The sequence below is a fragment of the Mesoplodon densirostris genome, chromosome 11 (assembly GCF_025265405.1).
Source record: "Mesoplodon densirostris isolate mMesDen1 chromosome 11, mMesDen1 primary haplotype, whole genome shotgun sequence".
NCBI classification, from domain to species: domain Eukaryota; kingdom Metazoa; phylum Chordata; class Mammalia; order Artiodactyla; family Ziphiidae; genus Mesoplodon; species Mesoplodon densirostris.
In genome coordinates, this window is record NC_082671.1 from 16,201,775 (window position 1) to 16,223,410 (window position 21,636).

Sequence of the window (21,636 nt, forward strand, 5' to 3'; positions counted from 1 at the left end):
ACTTTCTGCTATTTGTAATCATGAATGATTCCTGGTTAATGATTCCAGGCTTTGGTCCTTTCTACTCAGAGGATTTTTTTCTCACTTTCCTCACTTTTTTTTTTAAAGAGAAGAGAGTCCTGAGACTTTTTTTTTTTTTTAAGGAGTTTATTAATTAATTTATTTATTTTTGCTGTCTTGCGTCTTCGTTTCCGTGCGAGGGCTTTCTCTAGTTGTGGCAAGTGGGGGCCACTCTTCATCGCGGTGCGCGGGCCTCTCACTATGGCGGCCTCTCTTGTTGCGGAGCACAGGCTCCAGACGCGCAGGCTCAGCAGTTGTGGTTCACGGGCCCAGTCGCTCCGCGGCATGTGGGATCCTCCCAGACCAGGGTTCGAACCAGTGTCCCCTGCATTAGCAGGCAGACTCCCAACCACTGCGCCACCAGGGAAGCCCCTCACTTTCCTCATTTTTTCATGATTATAAGTGATCAGATTCATCAGATACCTGAAGCATGGACACTCCCATACATGGCAATGCAGGGAATATGGACTTTCCATCTCCATAGGGAAAACTGGGCAGCATTCTGTAGAACAGGATTTTTCAACCTCGGTACTATTGACATTTTGGACAGGATAAGTCTTTGTTGTGGGGACTGTCCTGTGCATTGTAGGATACTTGGCAGCGTCTTTGACTTTTACCCACTAGGTGCCAGTAGCACTTCCCCAGTTCTGACAATCAAAAATGCCTCCAAATATTGTCAGATGATCTGTAGGGGTAAATTTGCCTTCAGTGAGGATCACTACACTAGAGGGAACTAGTGCAGTCTGGAGGTTCGTAAAATTGCCAGGTTTGGGTTGAGCGGTGTGAGGGACAAAGTTTAGCAAAATGGACAGCAAGATGTTAAAAACGGTAAAGAAAAATAACACTAATAAAAATGTGGCTTTCACTCTGAAGGATGGAGGATGTCCCCCGCAGACAGTAGCCAAAGATCCACTTCGAGTCCATGGACATGTTGATAAAAAAGAGTGGTTGTTCAGGGTGGATCTCGGCACAACATCCTAACACTCAGCATTGATGGCTTACTGATTAGCAGATGTTTCCTCGTAACAGGACAGCTAATTTCTTTGAGAGGATGAGTGCATTTCTTATCAGACTATTTCTTGCCAGATCCAAACCACCTGAACTTAACCAAAATCTTCCAAGTCTGACCCTTGCCAGAGCTTTGTGGATATAAATTTATGAGTATCTGGGTCTTTAGAAGCAGCGGTGAGGTGGAGGATGTAAGGGAGACTATCAGATGAGACTCGCCTTGATTCTTCTCAGATGAAGGGAACAGCTGCTTTAGGAACACAGATCGTGGAAGTGGAATTTGAAGCATTTGACAGCAGCATAGATTTCAAAGCAGAGACCTGGAGCCATGACAGAATTTATCTTACAAAAACGGAGAGAGGGCATGGAAATAATTCAACAGTATGCAAAAACGTTAAATTATCTGCTTTTACAAAATAATTTCAAATGGTATAGACATAGAGGGAAACGCCTCAGATGTTTTTAATTGATGATGAAATATACAAAATAAAACAGGAGTTACTAAGGTATTAAAGTTAAAAGCCTTAATAACCAGCACCACTCTAATTACACACAACTAAATTTAGAGCAGAATTTTCAACCTAAAGATTATGAGATGGTAAGGAAATTCGAAGCAAGTTCTGCAACCAGTGTTGTTAAGGAGTCAGGGTGGGTCTCAAGGGAAAGAAGTCAGGCTGAGAGTTAGGAAATCTGGAGTCTAGTCTTAGCTCTTTAACAGTAAACTTTATGACTGTGAACAAGTCATTTAACCTTCTATTTTCACCTGCGTGCAATGAAAGAATTGTACAGTACTATGCCTGTCCAACTTCTTTCAGATCTGTACTTTGCTGACTGTCTATATTAGATGGACAATTACTGCCACACTGTTGCCACCGCAGTATGATAAGGGATATATGTTACAGAACTTGATTCCTTCAAGTCAATCTTGCTTTTTTCATGCTGTGCTGCTGACTGGAAGCAGTGGATAGAGTGAAGTAGATCTGAGTTCAGACATGGAGACAAATTGTTATATGATTCCATCAACCTGTATCTCCCTCAACTTCCTCCCTCTCTCTGTATACAATCTAGTAGAGTGACTCATAATTTAAGCCCTAAGAGCAGAGCTGTTTTAGTTAATGTTGCTCTTGTTTTGTTTTATGTTTCTCTACTTATTCATCTTCTCATTCATGTCTAAATTCACTATATTTTGGTTTATTTGTCCTCACCAGACTGAACTATTGTCAGGCAACCTGCTAATTTCTAGTTGCCAAATCCAGTGCTTGTTCTCATTCCTCTTCATACTAGCCCTCTCTCTGCAATTTTTGTCACTGTCTCTTCCCCATTACAGAACACTCTTCCCCTCTGTTGCTGTCCTAGGTTTCTCTTCACACTCTCTCTGGTTATTCTTTCTCTGTCTTCTTTCCGGACTCCTCTTCTTCTGCTAGTCCCTACTGTTGCCAGTTCTCAAGGATTCCATCTGCTGCCCATTGCTATTCTCAGTAGATATATTCTCCATGAGAAAATTTCTTTAAAGCTTTATTGACATATACTTCACATACCATACAATCCTCCCATTTAAAGTGTGCAATTCAGTGTTTTCTAGTATTTTCACAGATATGTGCAACTAATCTCACCAACGTCAACTTTAGAGCATTTTCATTTTTATAAAGAAATCTCATAACTTTTAGCTATCACTTCCTAGTCCCAACTCTAAGCAACTACTAATGCACTTTCTGTCTCTGTAGATTCACCTATTCTGCCCATTTCATATAAATGGAATCATACAATGTGTGTTTTTTTGTGGCTAAATTCTTTTACTTAGCATAATGTTTCAAAATTTATCCACTTTGTAGCATATATCAGTATTTATTTCTTTTTTATTGTTGAATAATATTACATTATATAGCTATACCACACTTTATCCACTTATTAGTTGATATGCATTTAGATTATTTCCACCTTTTGGCTATTAAGAATAGTGCTGCTATGAACATTCATATACAAATTTGTGTGTGAACATATGTTTTCATTTATCTTGGGTGTATACCCAGCAGTGGAATTGCTGGGTCTCATTCATTCCTAAGGTTTAATATACAGTATCTTGCAGGTTCACTTCTAAGTCTGTATCTTTAGTTCACACTCCTTTACACCACAAGCTTCAGACAAATATAAGCACGTGCCTGCCTAGCTTCTCACATGGATATTCTGTAGACAGCTTCAAAGACAACACATCCCAAACTGAGCTCACCATCCTCTCAAAATGGTTTCACTCCCTGTATTATTTATGTCTGTTCACGCCCCCAGATACACCGAGCTGTTTCACTTGTCTCCTCCTTCTTTCTCGCTACTCATATTCAGTCCACACTATATTCTGCCAACTTATCTCCATGTGTTCCTCGTGTCTGTCCTCACAATTCCCCACCTCATCTGCCCTAGTTCAACAGTTCCCTCCTAGGTTACAACAGTTTAGATGTTTTTTCTTGGCTTTAGCTTTGTTATTCTCTAATCCAAAATCCACAAGTGTGGCCCTTCTAAAATGTAAATCTGAACCTGCCACTCTCCCATTTATACTCTTCAGTAACTCAGCGCTACCTAGAGAATTAAGGACGAGCAATACAACGTAGCCCCCTCCACTGTTTCCCTTGCCACTCCTTGACTGACAATGTTGCTCCAGCAACACTGAAAGAGTTATAGTTTCTGACATGCACTGTCCTGCTTTTATCTTATGTGCATTTATGAATACTATTCCCTGCCTGCAATGTATCTACCGTCTTCCCTTCACCATCTACTGCCCATCTCTCAGGCTTAGTGTCTGTAATTGTTATTCACCTTTTAGGATCCATGGACCCTTCTCTAGGGATCTCTCCCTTACCCACTCATCTCTTTCCACTCCAAGCAGGGTTAAGTGCCCTTCCTCTATATTCACATAATAGCCAATAAGATTTTTATCAACACATTTACATTATATTTCTTTCTCAAGAACTTCTTTCCCATTGACTTCTTGATTTTTGAGGACATTGACGTGTTTTATCCCCAGAATCTAGCATAGCACCAGGAATACAGTATTTGTAAAATAACTGATACGTGTCCATACCTCTGACCACTACAATAATCAAACCTACAGATATTTCTAAACTTAGCACTTTGGTCCGCTTGTTGGAATTCTGATAGATACCACTATGTTCAGTTTCTCTTCTTGTGTGAGCAGTCCTTCTCTTTAAACCATAGTTCTTACCTACTCATTCATGCAAAGTATTTTCCTTTACCTAACATTTCGTTACCTGCTTATCCTTAATTATCAGCAATGTCATGGGGAGGCAACAGTCTTATTATTGGTACCTGGTCCTTAGACCACAGTACATTTTGTGCCCTAATGTAGCATAGGTTCTTTTCTCTTCACTGCTGAACCACTATATGGGTCCCTCTTTTACAACTCCTCCTTGAGACTCACAGAAATTGCCATCTAGTTAGTAGTCATCCTTCCCTCCCTTGAACTGCATAGAACTTATGGTCCAATATTTGTGTGCCTTATAATATCCAAACTACATCTACAGTCAGGCTGCATTTCTTTGAACAAACTGACAGAATCATGGGGGTCTGAGCAAGCCCATGGACACCTTATTGGCATGGTTGTGGATCATGGACACTAGGGACATTCACAGCAGCTCCTTCAAGGAATTCCAAAACATGAAGTCATAGTAGAAACTGTGGTGGGCAAGTGTAAGTGGAAAAGGATGAGGGAGGAAGTAAAGTAAGATAGATAAATGGAACACAAGAAGCTAATATTCAAATGTTTAAGGAGGTATGAATTAGGAGTTTGGATGACTGGGGTCTGAGTATTTGCCTGTAACCCAGAAGAAAGAGCCTCATAATTTTTTTGCTTGAAACCAGGAGTCTATCTTCAACACTTGACAAATAGGTGTCATGGCACATGCAGTGCACACATTAAAAGAATGCTCCTGGAGCATTCCATTAAAAACAAAGACTGAGGCCAAGGCTAGACTTAGTGGGTCATGACCACAGAAGGAGAAGAGTCCTATGTTTGCCATTAATAACTTGAAACACAGCTTTGGGGTGCTATATACATATTGTACTCTATTTTAATTGTTAATGTTTACCTTTCTCCTCCTCCAAAATGCATAGTACTCAAAAGAATTCTAGAGGAGCAGTCGGCGAACTGTCAGGGCAGGAGGAGCCGTGAGCCCGAGCTGCACGCAGCAGCCCGCATGGCAAAACAGAAAGCCAGCTGAACAGAGTGCGCAGAGTGGCACTGGCAGCCATGACACAGGCAGCCCAGGCAGCCCAGGCAGCCCAAACAGCCTCACAGGAAGGCTTCATGACTCCAACTGCTCCGCAGACTGCAAGCTGTGACGGCACAGCCCCGCTACAGCAGTCGCAGTCTCTGTGGGGCTAGCAGAAGCCTTTTTGCTTTTTTACTTACCACCTCATTTCTACTCTAGTGGCTTGGACAACAAGCCGTGTGACTGACAGGGTCTAGGTGCTCCGGTTGGGTGTCAGGCCTGTGCCTCTGAGGTGTGAGAGCCAAGTTCAGAACACTGGTCCAACAGAGACCTCTGGGCTCCACTTAATATCAAATGGCGAAAGCTCTCCCAGAGAAAGCTTTCATCTCAACACCAAGACCCAGCTCCACTCAACGACCAGCAAGCTACAGTGCTGGACACCCTATGCCAAACAACTAGCAAGACAGGAGCACAACCCCACCCACTAGCAGAGAGGCTGCCTAAAATCATAATAAGGTCACAGACACCCCAAAACACACCACTGGATGAGATTCTGTCCACCAGAAAGACAAGATCCAGCCTTATGCACCAGAACACAAGCACCACTCCAATCCACCAGGAAGCCTACACAAACTGCTGAACTAACCTTAGCCACTGGGGACACACACCAAAAAAACGGGAACTACGAACCTGCAGGCTGTGAAAAGGAGACCGCAAACACAGTAACTTAAGCAAAATAAGAAGACACAGAAACACACAGCAGATGAAAGAACAAGGTAAAAACCCAGCAGACCAAACAAATGAAGAGGAAATAGATGGTCTACCTGAAAAAGAATTCACAGTAATCATAGTAAAGATGATCCAAAATCCTGGAAATAGAATGGAGAAAATACAAGAAACATTTAACAAGGACCTAGAAGAACTACAGAGCAAACAAACGATGAACAACACAATAAATGAAATTTAAAATTCTCTAGAAGGGATCAATAGCAGAATAACTGAGGCAGAAGAACAGATAAGTGACCTGGAAGATAAAATGGTGGAAATAACTACCACAGAGCAGAATAAAGAAAAAAAAATGAAAAGAATTGAGGACAGTCTCAAATCTGGGACAAAATTAAATGCACCAACATTCCAATTATAGGGGTCCCAGAAGAAGAAGAGAAAAAGAAAGGGACTGAGAAAATATTTAAAGAGATTATAGTTGAAAACTTCCCTAATATGGGAAAGGAAATAGTTAATCAAGTCCATGAAGCACAGAGAGTCCCATACAGGATAAATCCAAGGAGAAACACACCAAGACACATATTAATCAAACTATCAAAAATTAAATACAAGGAATAAATATTAAAAGCAGCAAGGGAAAAACAACAAATAACACACAAGGGAATCCCCATAAAGTTAACAGCTGATCTTTCAGCAGAAACTCTGCAAGCCAGAAGGGAGTGGCAGGACATATTTAAAGTGATGAAAGGGAAAAACCTACAACCAAGATAACTCTACCCAGCAAGGATCTCATTCAGATTTGATGGAAAAATTAAAACCTTTACAGACAAGAAAAAGCTAAGAGAATTCAGCACCACCAAAACAGCTTTACAACAAATGCTAATAGAACTTCTCTAGGCAGGAAACACAAGAGAAGGAAAAGACCTACAATAACAAACCCAAAACAATTAAGAAAATGGAAATAGGAATGTACATTTTGATAACTGCCTTAAATGTAAATGGATTAAATGCTCCAACTAAAAGACGTAGACTGGCTGAATGGATACAAAAACAAGACCTGTGTATATGCTATCGACAAGAGACCCACTTCAGACCTCGGGAGACACACAGACTGAAAGTGAGGGGATGGAAAAAGATATTTCGTGCAAATGGAAATCAAAAGAAAGCTGGGGGCCTCCCTGGTGGCGCAGTGGTTAAGAGTCCGCCTGCCGATGCAGGGGATACGGGTTCGTGCCCCGGTCTGGGAGGATCCCATATGCCGCGGAGCGGCTGGGCCCGTGAGCCATGGCCACTGGGCCTACGCATCCGGAGCCTGTGCTCCGCAACGGGAGAGGCCACAACAGTGAGAGGCCCGCATACCGCAAAAAGAAAAAAAAAAAAAGAAAGCTGGAGTAGCAATACTCAGATCAGACAAAATAGACTTTAAAATAAAGACTATTACAAGAGACAAAGAAGGACACTGCATAATGATCAAGGGATCAATCCAAGAAGAAGATATAACAATTATAAATATTTCTGCACCCAGCATAGGAGCACCTCATTACATAAGGCAAATGCTAACAGCCATAAAAGGGAAAATCAACAGTAACACAATTATAGTAGGGGACTCTAACATGCCACTTTTACCAATGGACAGATCATCCAAAATGAACATAAATAAGGAAACACAAGTTTTAAATGATACATTAAACAAGGTGGACTTAATTGATATTTATAGGACATTCCATGCAAAAGCAACAGAATACACTTTCTTCTCAAGTGCTCGTGGAACATTCTCCATGATAGTTCATGTCTTGGGTCACAAATCAAGCCTTGGTAAATTTAAGAAAATTGAAATCATATCAAGTATCTTTTCTGACCACAGTGCTATGAGACTAGATATCAATTACATTAAAAAATCAGTAAAAAATACAAACACATGGAGGCTAAACAATACACTACTAAATAACCAAGAGATCACTGAATAAATCAAAGAGGAAATAAAAAAATACCTAGAAAAAAATGACAATGAAAACACGATGACCCAAAACCTATGGGATGCAGCAAAAGCAGTTCTAAGAGGGAAGTTTATAACAATACAATCCTACTGCAAGAAACAAGAAATATCTCAGATAAACAACCTAACCTTACACCTAAATCAGTTAGAGAGAGAAGAACAACAACAAAAAAAAAAACACCAAAGTTAGTCGAAGGTGAAAAATCATAAAGATCAGATCAGAAATAAATGAAAAAGAAATGAAGGAAACAATAGCAAAGATCAATAAAACTAAAAGCTGGTTCTTTGAGAAGATAAAATTAATAAACCATTAGCCAGACTCATCAAGAAAAAAAGGGAGAAGACTCAAATCAACAGAATTAGAAATGCAAAAGAGACACAACAACTGACACTGCAGAAATAAAAAGGATCATGAGAGATTACTACAAGTAACTATATGCCAATAAAATTGAAAACCTGGAAGAAATGGACAAATTCTTCGATATGCACAATCTTCCGAGACTGAACCAGGAAGAAATAGAAAATACAAACAGACCAATCACAAGGACTGAGATTGAGACTGTGATTAATAATCTTCCAACAGACAAAAGCCCAGGACCAGATGGCTTTACAGGCGAATTCTATCAAACATTAGGGAAGAGCTAACACCTGTCCTTCTCAAACTCTTGCAAGATACAGCAGAGGGGGGAACACTCCCAAACTCATTCCATGCGGCCACCATCACACCGATACCAAAACAAGACAAAGATGTCACAAAGAAAACTACAGGCCAATATCACTGATGAACATAGATGCAAAAATCCTCAACAAAATACTAGCAAACAGAGTCCAGCAGAACACTAAAAGAATCATACACCATGATGAAGTGAGGTTCATCCCAGGAATGCAAGGATTCTTCAATATATGCAAATCAATCAATGTGATAAACCATATTGACAAATTGAAGGAGAAAAACCATATGATCATCTCAGTAGATGCATAAAATGCTTTTGACACAATTCAATACCCATTTATGACAAAAACCTTCCAGAAAGTAGCCATAGAGGGAACTTACCTCAACATAATAAAGGCCATATATGACAAACCCACAGCCAACATCATTCTCAGTGGTGAAAAACAAACTATTTCCTCTTAAGATCAAGAACAAGACAAGGTTGTCCACTCTCACCACTATTATTCAACATAGTTTTAGAAGTTTTAGCCACAGCAATCAGAGAAGAAAAAGAAGTAAAAGGAATCCAAATCGGAAAAGTAGAAGTAAAACTCTCACTGTTTGCAGATGACATGATACTGTACATCCTAAAGCTGCTACCAGAAAACTACTAGAGCTAATCACTGAATTTGGTGAAGTAGCAGGATACAAAATTAATGCACAGAAATGTCTCACATTCCTATACACTAATGATGAGAAATTAAGGAAACACTCCCATTTACCATTGCAACAAACAGAATAAAATACCTAGGTATAAATCTACCTATGGAGACAAAAGACCTGTATGCAGAAAGCTATAAGACACTGATGAAAGAAATTAAGGATGATACAAGTAGATGGAGATATATACCATGTTCTTGGATTCGAAGAAGCAACATGGTGAAAATGACTATACTACCCAAAGCAATCTACAGATTCAGTGCAATCCCTATCAAACTACCAATGACATTTTTCACAGAACTAGAACAAAAAATTTCACAATTTGTATGGAAACACAAAAGACCCCGAATAGCCAAAGCAATCTTGAGAAAGAAAAACGCAGCTGGAGGAATCAGGCTTCCTGACTTCAGACTATACAAAAAGCTACAGTAATCAAGACAGTATGGTACTGGCACAAAAACAGAAATATAGATCAATGGAACAAGATAGAAAGCCCAGAGATAAACCCACACACATGCGGTCATCTTATTTTTGATAAAGGAGGCAAGAATATACAATGGAGAAAAGACAGCCTCTTCAATAAGTGGTGCTGGGAAAACTGGACAGCTACATGTAAAAGAATGAAATTAGAACACTCCCTAACACCAAACACAAAAATAAACTCAGAATGGATTAAAGGCCTTAATGTAAGGGCAGACATTATAAAACTCTTAGAGGAAAACATAGGCAGAACACTCTATGACATAAATCACAGCAAGATCCTTTTTGACCCACCTCCTACAGAAATGGAAATAAAAACAAAAGTAAACAAAGGGACCTAATGAAACTTAAAAGCCTTTACACAGAAAAGGAAACAATAAACAAGATGAAAAGACAACCCTCAGAATGGGAGAAAATATTTGCAAATGAAGCAACTGACAAAGGATTAATCTTCAAAATTTACAAGCAGCTCATGCAGCTCAATATCAAAAAACAACCCAATGCAAAAATGGGTAGAAGACCTAAATAGACCTTTCTCCAAAGAAGATATACAGATTGCCAGCAAACGTATGAAAAGATTCTCAACACCACTAATAATTAGAGAAATGCAAATCAAAACTACAGTGAGGTGTCACCTCCCACCAGTCAGAATGGCCATCATCAAAAAATCTACAAACAATAAATGCTGGAGAGGGTGTGGAGAAAACGAAACCCTCTTGCACTGTTGGTGGGAATGTAAATGGATACAGCCACTATGGAGAACAGTATTGAGGTTCCTTAAAAAACTAAAAATAGAACTACCATATGACCCAGCAATCCCACTACTGGGCATATACCCTGAGAAAGCCATAATTCAAAAAGAGTCATGCCAAATGTAAAATAGATAGCTAGTGGGAAGCAGCCACATAGCACAGGGGGATCAGCTCAGTGATTTGTGACCATCTAGAGGGGTGGAATAGGGAGGGTGGGAGGGAGATGCAAGAGGGAGTATATATGGGGATATATGTATATGTATAGCTGATTCACTTTGTTAAAAAGGAGAAACTAACACACCATTGTAAAACAATTATACTCCAATAAAGATGTTAAAAAAAAAAGAATTCTTGGGCAAATACATTAACACATACTTTGGGGGATTTTCTCTTTTGTGAAAAATTAGAACAAGAGACAATTGGGGAAAATCCTGATTTTTTCTATAAGTGGCTCAAGAATCAGTAAATGTTTGTCTTCATAATATATGAAGATATTCAGTTTGTGTAGGGCCTCATTCATGTATCAGAAATGAAAAAAATTTTTCATAATTGAAATATATCAAAGAATTTATTATGGATTGTTCACAGGGAACTTCTTTATTCTCATCTACTACTGTATTCTCATCTACTACCTTTAGTTTCTCATCTACCCTGCCTTTACTTAGGACCACCATAAAATTGAATTAGCTCATTAAATACTATTTCTAGTATTTTTGTTTTATGTGTTTAAAATATTTGGATACATAAAGTTAAAGTGTAACATGCTAATACTGCAGGCATTTCTCTCCAAGGCATCAAAATTACTCTTTCTGTCAAGAGGCAAAATTTACTATAATATTGCTTTGGTTTAGAATTTCTGTTACTCAATTCTTTTTTCATGTTGGAATAATAACTGATAATTATAACAAATTTATACCAAAAACCAATTTTGCAACAAATTGCAAAGGTTACAGAATAAAATTGCTAAGAATTTTTCAAATAAGAGCCCAAATACATTAAGCTGCATCTCACATTCTACCTTATAATATTCTTCCATTTTCTCTGAGATCACAACCTAAGAGAGTGCAGCAGAGAAAAATAAATTCTTTAGATTTTCTAATATGAAAATGAAAAATAATATATGATACTCTTAAGCAAATATTTTGAGCAGTAAAATATTTAGCTCATTTACATACTTGGAAACTGTATTTTTTTGTTAACTATTATTTTATTTACTAGAATCAGATTGTCACTTAAACATGGTTTAGTGGAAAGCATGTTGAGCCAGGAAAAAAGAAGGCCTGCATTCTAGCTCTGTCTATAAAGCTGAACTATAGAGCTACAGCAAAAATATTCTATTTGGTTTTATACTCATGAAACAAATCTTTACCAGAGAAGATTTCACTATCATGTCCACAGAGTGGTTCACAGACTTAACAGGTTTCAAGTAGTAGAGACCAACATAAAGTAACTCTTTTTATTTTATCAAGTGATTATATGAAAAAAGTATAATTACCATCTATAATTTTCATCATTTAATAACAGAAAGACATTTTAGTAATGAAAATTGGAAAGGATGTAATTTCAGCACTAAATAAAAATGTAACATTTAACTGTATGAAAAGTTCATGTTATTATTTTTCTCATTTTTTCTAAGATAATGTTACAGTCTACTAATTTATATACCATTTATATAAATAATTGAGGATTTGCCAAATATCATGTATATTTAAACACCAAGTCCAAACCATAATGATTCTTTTAAAATTATTTTTAAATAATAAAAAATACAGAAAATATAGGGTATTTATTTTACTTTAGTTTCTATAAATCTAAGATAGAAATCATTAAATTAATAATGCATTTTTCAGGCATTTGATACATGGCAAACCATTTTATTTATTTCAGATTGATTTTCCAGCTACTGAGTGGGAATATATGAAACTTGATTCTGAAGAGAATAGAAGTGATCTTGAAGAACCACCAAAAGAATGTTTAAAACATATTGCCAGACTTTCACAGAAACAGTCTCCCTTACTGTAAGTGACCCAGTTCTTGGGAGGGAATTTTGCCTGCTGTTCATGATACCAGCAGTCATACTAGAAGCACTCATATCTTTCAAGAGTGAACCTTCCTTCCCACGTAACTCCTTTCATTTCCTAAAATCATGCCTGTTGGATGATCAACTAATGTTTAGGAACTAAATTAATAATTTTTCATGTTTTTTTAAAGATTTTTTTCCATTGGGGCATTTAGCAACTTTAAGTTTGGTCAAAGGAAAAATAAAAGGATTGGAGATCATTCAGTTCAAAACAACAAAACAGAGACTGATATAGATTAGCGTTTAACAGTGATAAAACATTGCTCAGTCCTTCAAGTAGGTAGTAAACAGGAAAATGCAAAATTTAATTATAATGGCAGATTAAAAAAGAACAGAAATAAATCATGTTTTAATAGCATTAAATTAGTAACTAAGGAGTACTTAAATTTTGTCAAACAGTAATTCTCTGGGGAAAAAAAATACCAGGAAGAATTATAAGAGAATACTAATTCTCTCTTTGTAATTATTATTTGACTTTAATATTTGGTAATATCTAAGCCACAGCTTATGGTGCTCATTACTAACCTGGCAAAAGCATAAAACTAAGAAAGCAACTCTTTGTGTGTGTGTGTGTGTGTGTGTATGTATATATATACACACATATATTTATGGTGATACATATATAAAACATACTAAAGCATTTTATTCCAAGAATAAGAAATTACTTAAAGATTTTGAATGGGGTAGTCATGTGATCTGAATAATCTTTTTGAGTGATTCTTTTGACCACAAATTGAAGAATGGATTGGAGAGGAAGTAAGTGGAAGCAAGCAGTACAGCAGAGTAGCTTATGTAATATTTTAGGCAGGAAGTCATGGTCACTAGAACTAGGGAGATGGCAGTGGACACTGGTAGTAATGGCTAGATTTGGAGCATATTTGGAAGTTGAGAAGATGTGACTTCATGATTATTAGTAAATAGGAGTTAAGTCAATTGAAAAACCAAAGAATCAAGTTAAGTCAATGGAGAATCTCAGGTTTTTGAATTGATGAACTGGGCAGATGTTAGAGCCATTTTCTGGAGGAGGAATAAGTTTGAGACCGTCCAGACTAAGGTGTTGAATGTGATCAAGCATTCCATTTTATGTAATCTTGTTACTCCCCTGATCTCTAATTTCAACTTGTCTTACTCTTTTCCTCATTCACTTCAAGCTAGTGACATCAGTTTGCTTCACATACTTCACATGTGCTATATTCCCTCTCCCATCTCAAGGCCTTCTTGTTTGGTGTTTCCTCTATATGAAATACTCCTTCCTAGTTCTTCACATGACTGAATCATCTCACCCTGTAGGTCTTCACTTAATTGTGATCTTCTCAAAGAGCCCTTCTTTGATCACCCTACCTAATGGTGTTTTTCTCTCTTTACAATCTATCTTATTACCTTTTATGTTATCACACTTAGCAGAATCTATTATCATCTTGTTTATTAATGTGTTTTTTTCTTATTAGCTTGTAAGAACTGAGAGAACAAGGAACCTATCTATCTGTTTATCACTACATTTCCAGTGTTCTACATTGTGCCTAATAAATAATATGTGTAAAATAAATGTTATAATGAATAAAGTTCCTTTGCATAGAATTTGGTATAAAAATTACCTTAAGGATTGAAAATGTTGAAAGACTCTCTTATTCCTCAAGACACATATTTTGATGATCCATTTTTATACTAGACTATTGTCATCTTAACTAGGTGAAGCATCTTTTTATACTCCTTAATCAAAAATATAAAACCTTGCATTTAACAAGTGTGTCACATATCAGAGGCTAATATATTTGTAATGAGAGATTTTTAATATATAAAAAGGTACTATACTTTGAAATTTTAGAATATTCAAACAAAAAATATCAAAACCAACAAATAATAAGCACAGTAACTGCCTTTAAATATTAAAGGTTTGTGTTTTTAAATTAACCCCAGTGATTTCTAACTGGTTTTATACTTCAGTTTCTATTTAAGAGAATAACTTATACTATAAAATAAATAACATTTTCCTCTGTTTCACCCACTCAAATATAATTATCAAAGCTCAGTAGAGTACAATTTCATTCTGGACTGTGAAAACAGATGGAAACCAGCCTTCAATGTGATAAAACTTGTGTTAGAAACAGATTAAATTCATTTTCAAAATACCATATTTTATCATTTAGCTGGTGACTTAATTATTCCTTCTTTCAAATTGGTCAAATGTAATCAGTCAAAAAGTTCAGACTCAATGAAATTCAATGAAAATGTACCTATAATATTTGTAAAAATAAGAAAAACACCTTCTGATGACAGCTAAAAGAATATGTCAAATATAAAGAAAATCCTGGAACATAAGGTATAAAATAATTTGGTATGAAAGAAATTATGCTTCCACTTCTAGCCATGAAGATTACCTATTACTAAACTAATCCTCCTGAATTAAAGAAATATGACACAAGAAAAATACATATGAAACAACTGCTCTCAGAAATTGAACAGACAGGCCTTGAGGTGAACCCATGAATAAAGTGACTTTCAGCCCAGAGGCATTTTCTACATCATAGATCTGGGAGATATAATTAAAGAAGAGCATGCAGGTCTTGCTGAGATTTAAAAAAAAAAAAAAAAAAGGCAGAAATCAGAGTTTATTGATGCTGAGGCAGCTGGAATTTACAGAGCATAATAGTAGAGAAAAGGAAGATGTACAGGTGTGAAATAAATGTAGGTTCTAGAGGTTGCCCAGTGCTGGGAGACGTAGAAATTCCGACTAGTAATAATAGAGAAAGATCATCACACCCCAGCATTCAACAAAGAAATCAAAAAGATGCATATTAGGAGTAAGTGTGCTCTAACCTGAGATTAAAGACTATACTTGGCCTAGCCTAACAAATCGTAAAAACAAGCCTCAAAAGGATCAAGCTGATCTGCTAGTAATTAAACGGACTACTAAAAAAATTGAAACATTCAACACTCAAAAGATAGCAAAATGCAGAATTTTAAAGGTTTAGTGTACAATCAATAATTGCTAGACATAGGAAGAGTCAAGAATATATAATCATAGCCCAAGATGGGGGAAAGCAGTTAACAGAAACAGACCCAAATATTTTACAACTATTATAAAGACTTTTATGGATTTAAATAAAAAGATATGTATGAGTGAAAAAATGAAGTCTCAGTAGAAAAATGGAAATTTAGGAACTGAAAAACACAATATCTAAATTTTTAAAAAATCACTGGAAAAGCTTAATAGATTGCATAATGAAGAAAAAACAGTGAGCTTGAAGAATGGGCAATAGAAATTATCCATGTTGAAGTACAGAAAGAACAAAACCTGAAAATAGTGATAGAGCCTTGTGACCTGTGGGGCAATATCAAGTAATATAATATGTGTGTATTGGACACACAGGAGAGAAGAGAGGGATTGAAGTAAAAAAAAAAAAAACTGAAAGAAATAATAGCCAAAATTTTACAAGTTTGATTAAAAAACAAATCAACCCACAGATATAAGAAGCTTAGCAAATCCCAAGCATGTGTGCATGTGCACACACACACACCACCTAAATACATTATAGTCAAATTTCTGAAAACTAAAGATAAAGATAAATTTTTTCTAACGCATCAGAGAAAATCAACAAATTACATCCATGGGAACAACTATAATTCAGCAGATTACTCATTAACTGAGGATTTCTCATTAGAAGCAATGGAAGCCAAAAGACATTATAACATTATCTTGCATTTTGAAAGGGGAAAAGAAAATACATCAACTTAAAATTCTATAACCAGTAAAATTACATTTCAAAAATTAAGGCAAAATTAAAATGTTTTCAACTAAGCACAGCTGAGTTAGTTATAAGCTCATTTGTACTATAAGAAATCTTAAAGAAAATATTTCATGCTAAAAGAAGTGATAAGTAGATGGACACTCAAATCTACAAGAATAAATGAAAAGCACCACAAAGGGAACATAGGTAGATAATAAAAATACACATTTTTACACGTTTATTAATTTATTTAAAAAAATAATTGTTTAAACAAAAATAATCACAATATACAGCTGGGTTTGCAATATATGAAAGTAAAATGTGTAACAACTACAATAATAATGAGAAATAGAAAAATAAAAGCATAGTGTTCTAAGATTCTTATACATAAGGTAGTGTAACATTAATTGTGGTTGACAGTGATATGCTAAAAAAGAATATTATAATCTTGAAAGAAACCACACCCCCCCCAAATTTTAAAAGTACATTTAAAAGTCAAAAAGATGACAAAAATTAAATTTAAAAAAATCCAAAAAACAGGAAAAGAGGAGAAATAGTTTGGACAAAAAAATTAATAACAATATGGTTGATTTAAACCCAATCATGTCAATATTCTGTTAAATATAAATTAATAAAAACCCTAATTAAAAGGCAGAAATTGTTAGCCTACATTACAAAAGAAATATCCAACTTTATGCTGTTTACAGGCATATATTTTAAAATAAGAACTCAGCTTGATTATAGTTAAAAGAATGGAAAAAGATATACAAGGAAAATCATACCATCTTGAAATATTTGGAAAAAATCATTTGACAAAATTCAACACCCATTCATGATAAAAACTCACAAAACTAGGAGTAGAATGGAACTTCCTCAGATTTCAACTCCTGATTTGAATCTAGATCTATGGAAAAATCTAGAGTTAACATTGTATTAAGTGGTGCAAGAATGAGTGTTTCCCCCCTAAACTGGGAACAAAGCAAAGATGTTTGTCTAAATATTCCTCTTCAGTGTTGTACTGGAAATCCTAGCCAGTGCACTATGGCAAGATAAATAAGTGATAAATGTATAGAAGTTGGAAAGAAAGAAATAAAACTGACTCTATTTTCATATGAGTGATTATGCAAGATCATAGCATTTCAGGTTAATGTGCAAAATGCAATTGTATTCCAGTAAAAAATAGAAAATAAATTTTATTTTTCAAAATTCTATTAATAATACCAACATCTCTACATTAAAAAGTACAAAACTTTGCCAAGAGAAATTAAAGAAAATCTCAGTAAATGGAAGGATATATCATGTCATTGATTAAAATAACCCTTTTATTAAGATGACAGTTCTAGTCCTCCCCAAATTAGTGATAAAGATACAATTATACCCCCACTAAAATGTATAATTTTTTTTTCAAATGATCAGTATGCTTTTAATTTAAACTCTGAAGACTTGGATAATATTTTTAAATGGGCAAAAATCAAGTGTGGGCAAGAATGCCGTACAGTTGGTTCTATCATACCCTACACATGATAATGTAAAATATTACAACCACTTCAGAGAATAGTTTGACAGTTTCTTCAAAAGTTAAACAAAAATGTGACATACAACCAAGTCATTCGCCTCCTTGGTACTTTCTAGGAGAAATGAAAAATACACCCGTATGAACACATGCACACAAATGTTCTCAGCAGCTTTATTCATAATATCCCAAAACAGTAAACAAAACAGATGTCCATCAAATATGAGAAAGGATAAGCAAATTGTGATATATTCATACAAAGGAAGAGTACTCATTAATTAAAAGGAATAATCTACTGATACACTCAACAATATGGGTAATTTAAAAACATTATACTGAGTGAAAGAAGCTATAACTAAAAGAATATTTACTCTATGACTCCATTTATTTGAAGTTTGAAAATACGTAATATTAGTCTAAAGTGAAAGAAATCATACTAGTGCTTGCCTTTGGTGGCATAAGAAAACTGTTTTATATCTTGAAAAGTGTGTAGTTTTTACTTGATATATGCATTTGGTAAAATGTAATTAACTGAATCCATGCATTCTCTTTTATGTAAATTATGCTTCAATAAAAGAAGGTAAAAGAGAAAAAAATCACTGTTCAATATTGAAAAAATGAATTCAGTTAGGAAAAAATAACTTGTTTTAATACCATAGAAATAATTTGGTTATGGAATTTTTTCTTCCAGGGTTTTCTGGTGAGGAAGGTAGTGACAAAACAGAAAAGGAGCCTAAATGTACCTCAAAAATCATCCTCTATAATCCAGTTCTTTCACTTTGCAGATGAAGATGGCTTCAGAAGAAATTGTAGAGAAATATTGATATTTAAAATCTTTCAATAATTCTTATTATCCTGCTTGGGAGTTTTAGTTAATTTAAGCTGAGCAACAGAGTATCAGTTTGGAGGAGACAGTGTTGAAAAGCTGTCATTGTCATGTGAGAAATGCTGTCCTTCAGCTGAACCATGGTCTTGAATGCTTTTGCTGGAATGTAAGCAAAACATGGTAAACTGTCAGTGAATCAGTGGCCTTTGTCCTAGACTTAAATCTTCTGTTGGGACCACTCTCCAGAGGGAAACACTTGAACACTTAAGGAAGTCCTATTCACTGGCATTTTAACCTCAAACTTCCAGCAAATTCTGAGAATTTAAAGCCAGAATCCAGGGATAAATTGAGATCTTTGTTTTTGAAATTCAGAGCAAAAAGTTTTCTGAACTCTGATTGAAACTTGCTTTGAAATGAAGGAATATGGTCTTCAAAATATGCCATTTCTCCACAGGCCCACTTGGGTCTAAGTTAATTTATAAAGAATGTAAGAATGGTTAAGCAACTTTGTTCTAAGTAGTACATGTTGCAGGATTCAGATAAACTTGGTCTGCCTTAAAGGAGACAGAAACTTTGCCAACAAAAATGACGTTTTTTTAAAAAGTGGCAAGCAAAGAGTGAGGAAAAATAAATGTGAATTATCTGAACTGGTTTATTTCATTTTATTTTTCTATAAAAAAATAAATTTAGTGGGAAATAAGCTGATAAAATAACCTATCAAACTGTCCCCAAAAGATAAAGGACTTGTTTTCCAAAATAAACTAAAATAAAAGTCAAAGAACTAGACTAACATTTTGTACTGTGTATTTACAGCAAACATTTATTAGTGTAGCAAACTCCAGTAAATTATAGTTTCCAATCTGGTTTTGCAGACTCTCTGAGGAAAAGAGAAGATACTTATGGTTTTATCGCCTCTACTGCAATAATGAAAATTGCTCCCTTCCTTTGGTCCTGGGTAGTGCCCCTGGATGGGATGAAACAACTGTTTCGGAAATGCATACCATTTTGAGAAGATGGAAATTTTCTCACCCTTTGGAGGCACTTGGACTTTTGACTTCCAGGTAAGAATTGCATGACAGGCATGACATTACTAATGAGAAAAATTTGAAGAGAAAAGCTGTAGTACTATATGATTAATTCAATAGCAATTCCATTTGTTTCCAATTTCAGTAGCTATGAATATTAAATTTAGATAAATGTAAACTATGAATATAAATTTTAAACAAATCTAAACTGTAATTGTGTCTTCTGTACTAAACTTGAAATATAATTAATGGCCATAGTATCTTAAATGGAGAATCTAGTTGCTCTCACAGAAATAACAAAAAAAAAAAATTGAATAGGGAAAAATAAAATTCTCTACTTGTCCCCTTCTCAAAAGAAAAGAGTCCTTAAAAATTAAAACAATATCTTTTACTACTGAAACATGCAAAGCCTGGCAAAATACCCTGCTTACAGTAGGTTTTCAGTTAATAAGCCAATGATGATGACAAGAATAAAAGGAAAAGCTATCCCTTATATATTCTTCAGATCTTCCCTCAGAATAAAATGCATGGGGGTAGGGGATTGGGTGGGGCAATGACATCATCTTCTAGTTAAGGAGAAGCATGAGGGAACAAGTGTGGTGTCTGGCTCTGGTTTGGGGAAGCAGCTCTTCCTTGGCTTCTGTTTCATATTCAAAGCCAAGAAGAGATATTTTAAGTCTGTCTTGATGGCATCAGCTCACTGATGCCATGAAGAAAGTCTGCAATCTCTAGAGTCAGAGAAGAATTGTGACACCCAGTTCTATTCTAAATTCTCTCTCAAGATCCTGATGAAGGAGAAAGGAGGGAGAGAAAATGACACAAAGGACTTTTCAAAGGATTTATTTAGGCTTATTTTAAAATTTGTGTCTCTTATAAAACTTCTAGCATGGGAAAGGAAGAGAAAGTGCTTTCTTTTTCTATTATTTGTAAGCGTTAATAGGTTCCTCTGAATCTTCCAAGCTCAAAATTTACAAATTATCTTAAAATCCGACATGTTTTGTGCCTCTCACGTTGAATATTTTATTCAGTTTTCTGATGTCTTCCATTAATTACTGCATGCCCAGATGCCCACTCTTCCTTGATAGATGATAGATAGATAGATAGATAGATAGATAGATAGATAGATAGATAGATATAGAATTTTTCTTTTAGTTGAGCTTGCATCTTTTCCCCTTTTTATAAGGCTTCTTCTAGGTGGATCCTTCCTTGATCTTGCCAAGTAAAATTGATCACATCTTCCTAGTACAGTGCTTTGTTTCTTTATGAATTACATTTTATTGCAATGTGTTTACATGCAACATGTGAAACATGTAATTTGCCCATATTGGACTGAGAGCTAGTTAAGGCAAAACAGTTCATCATAGTGTTTCTGTTTCCCAAGGGCTTAATAATACCTGGGACATAGTAATTACTCAATATTGACTCAGTCACTCTCAAAAATACATTATGATTATTTATACTACTTTATTTTAATATTTAAATTATATTATTTGAGGGAATCATCGATTATCTTTATTTCCTACATCTCCTTGTACAGGTGAATGAATTAATGAAATAATGCTATGATAAGAAAATCAATGAACAATTGATTGGTTTCATTGGAATTATTTACAGTTCATACTTGTGTTTCAAGAACCTTCTGGAAAAAAATAAGTTCTCATTTCCACCTTACTCCTAACATCTTTTTCTGATTTAGATAGATAAGAATAGCCAATATATACAAAAATTTTTTGCTAAATTCTAGTTGTTTTTGGCTCAAGTAAGACTTAGAATATTAGCACAATTATTATTTTGTCATTCCTGAACTGATTAGCTCATAGAAATTTGGCTCAAAATGTGAAGGTTAAAAA

The 21,636-nt window shown here is 35.4% G+C and overlaps 1 protein-coding gene across 3 annotated transcripts in view; it reads left to right on the plus strand.

Moving 5' to 3' along the window:
- The window catches only part of PIK3C2G (phosphatidylinositol-4-phosphate 3-kinase catalytic subunit type 2 gamma), a 301,036-nt gene that overhangs the window by 76,423 nt on the left and 202,977 nt on the right, over positions 1-21,636 (plus strand). For all 3 annotated transcript variants that reach the window (XM_060112830.1, XM_060112831.1, XM_060112832.1), the window contains 2 exons: positions 12,502-12,632; positions 19,634-19,822. In XM_060112830.1, coding sequence (XP_059968813.1) covers positions 12,502-12,632; positions 19,634-19,822 — 320 coding nt within the window. The remainder of the gene's footprint in view (positions 1-12,501; positions 12,633-19,633; positions 19,823-21,636) is intronic.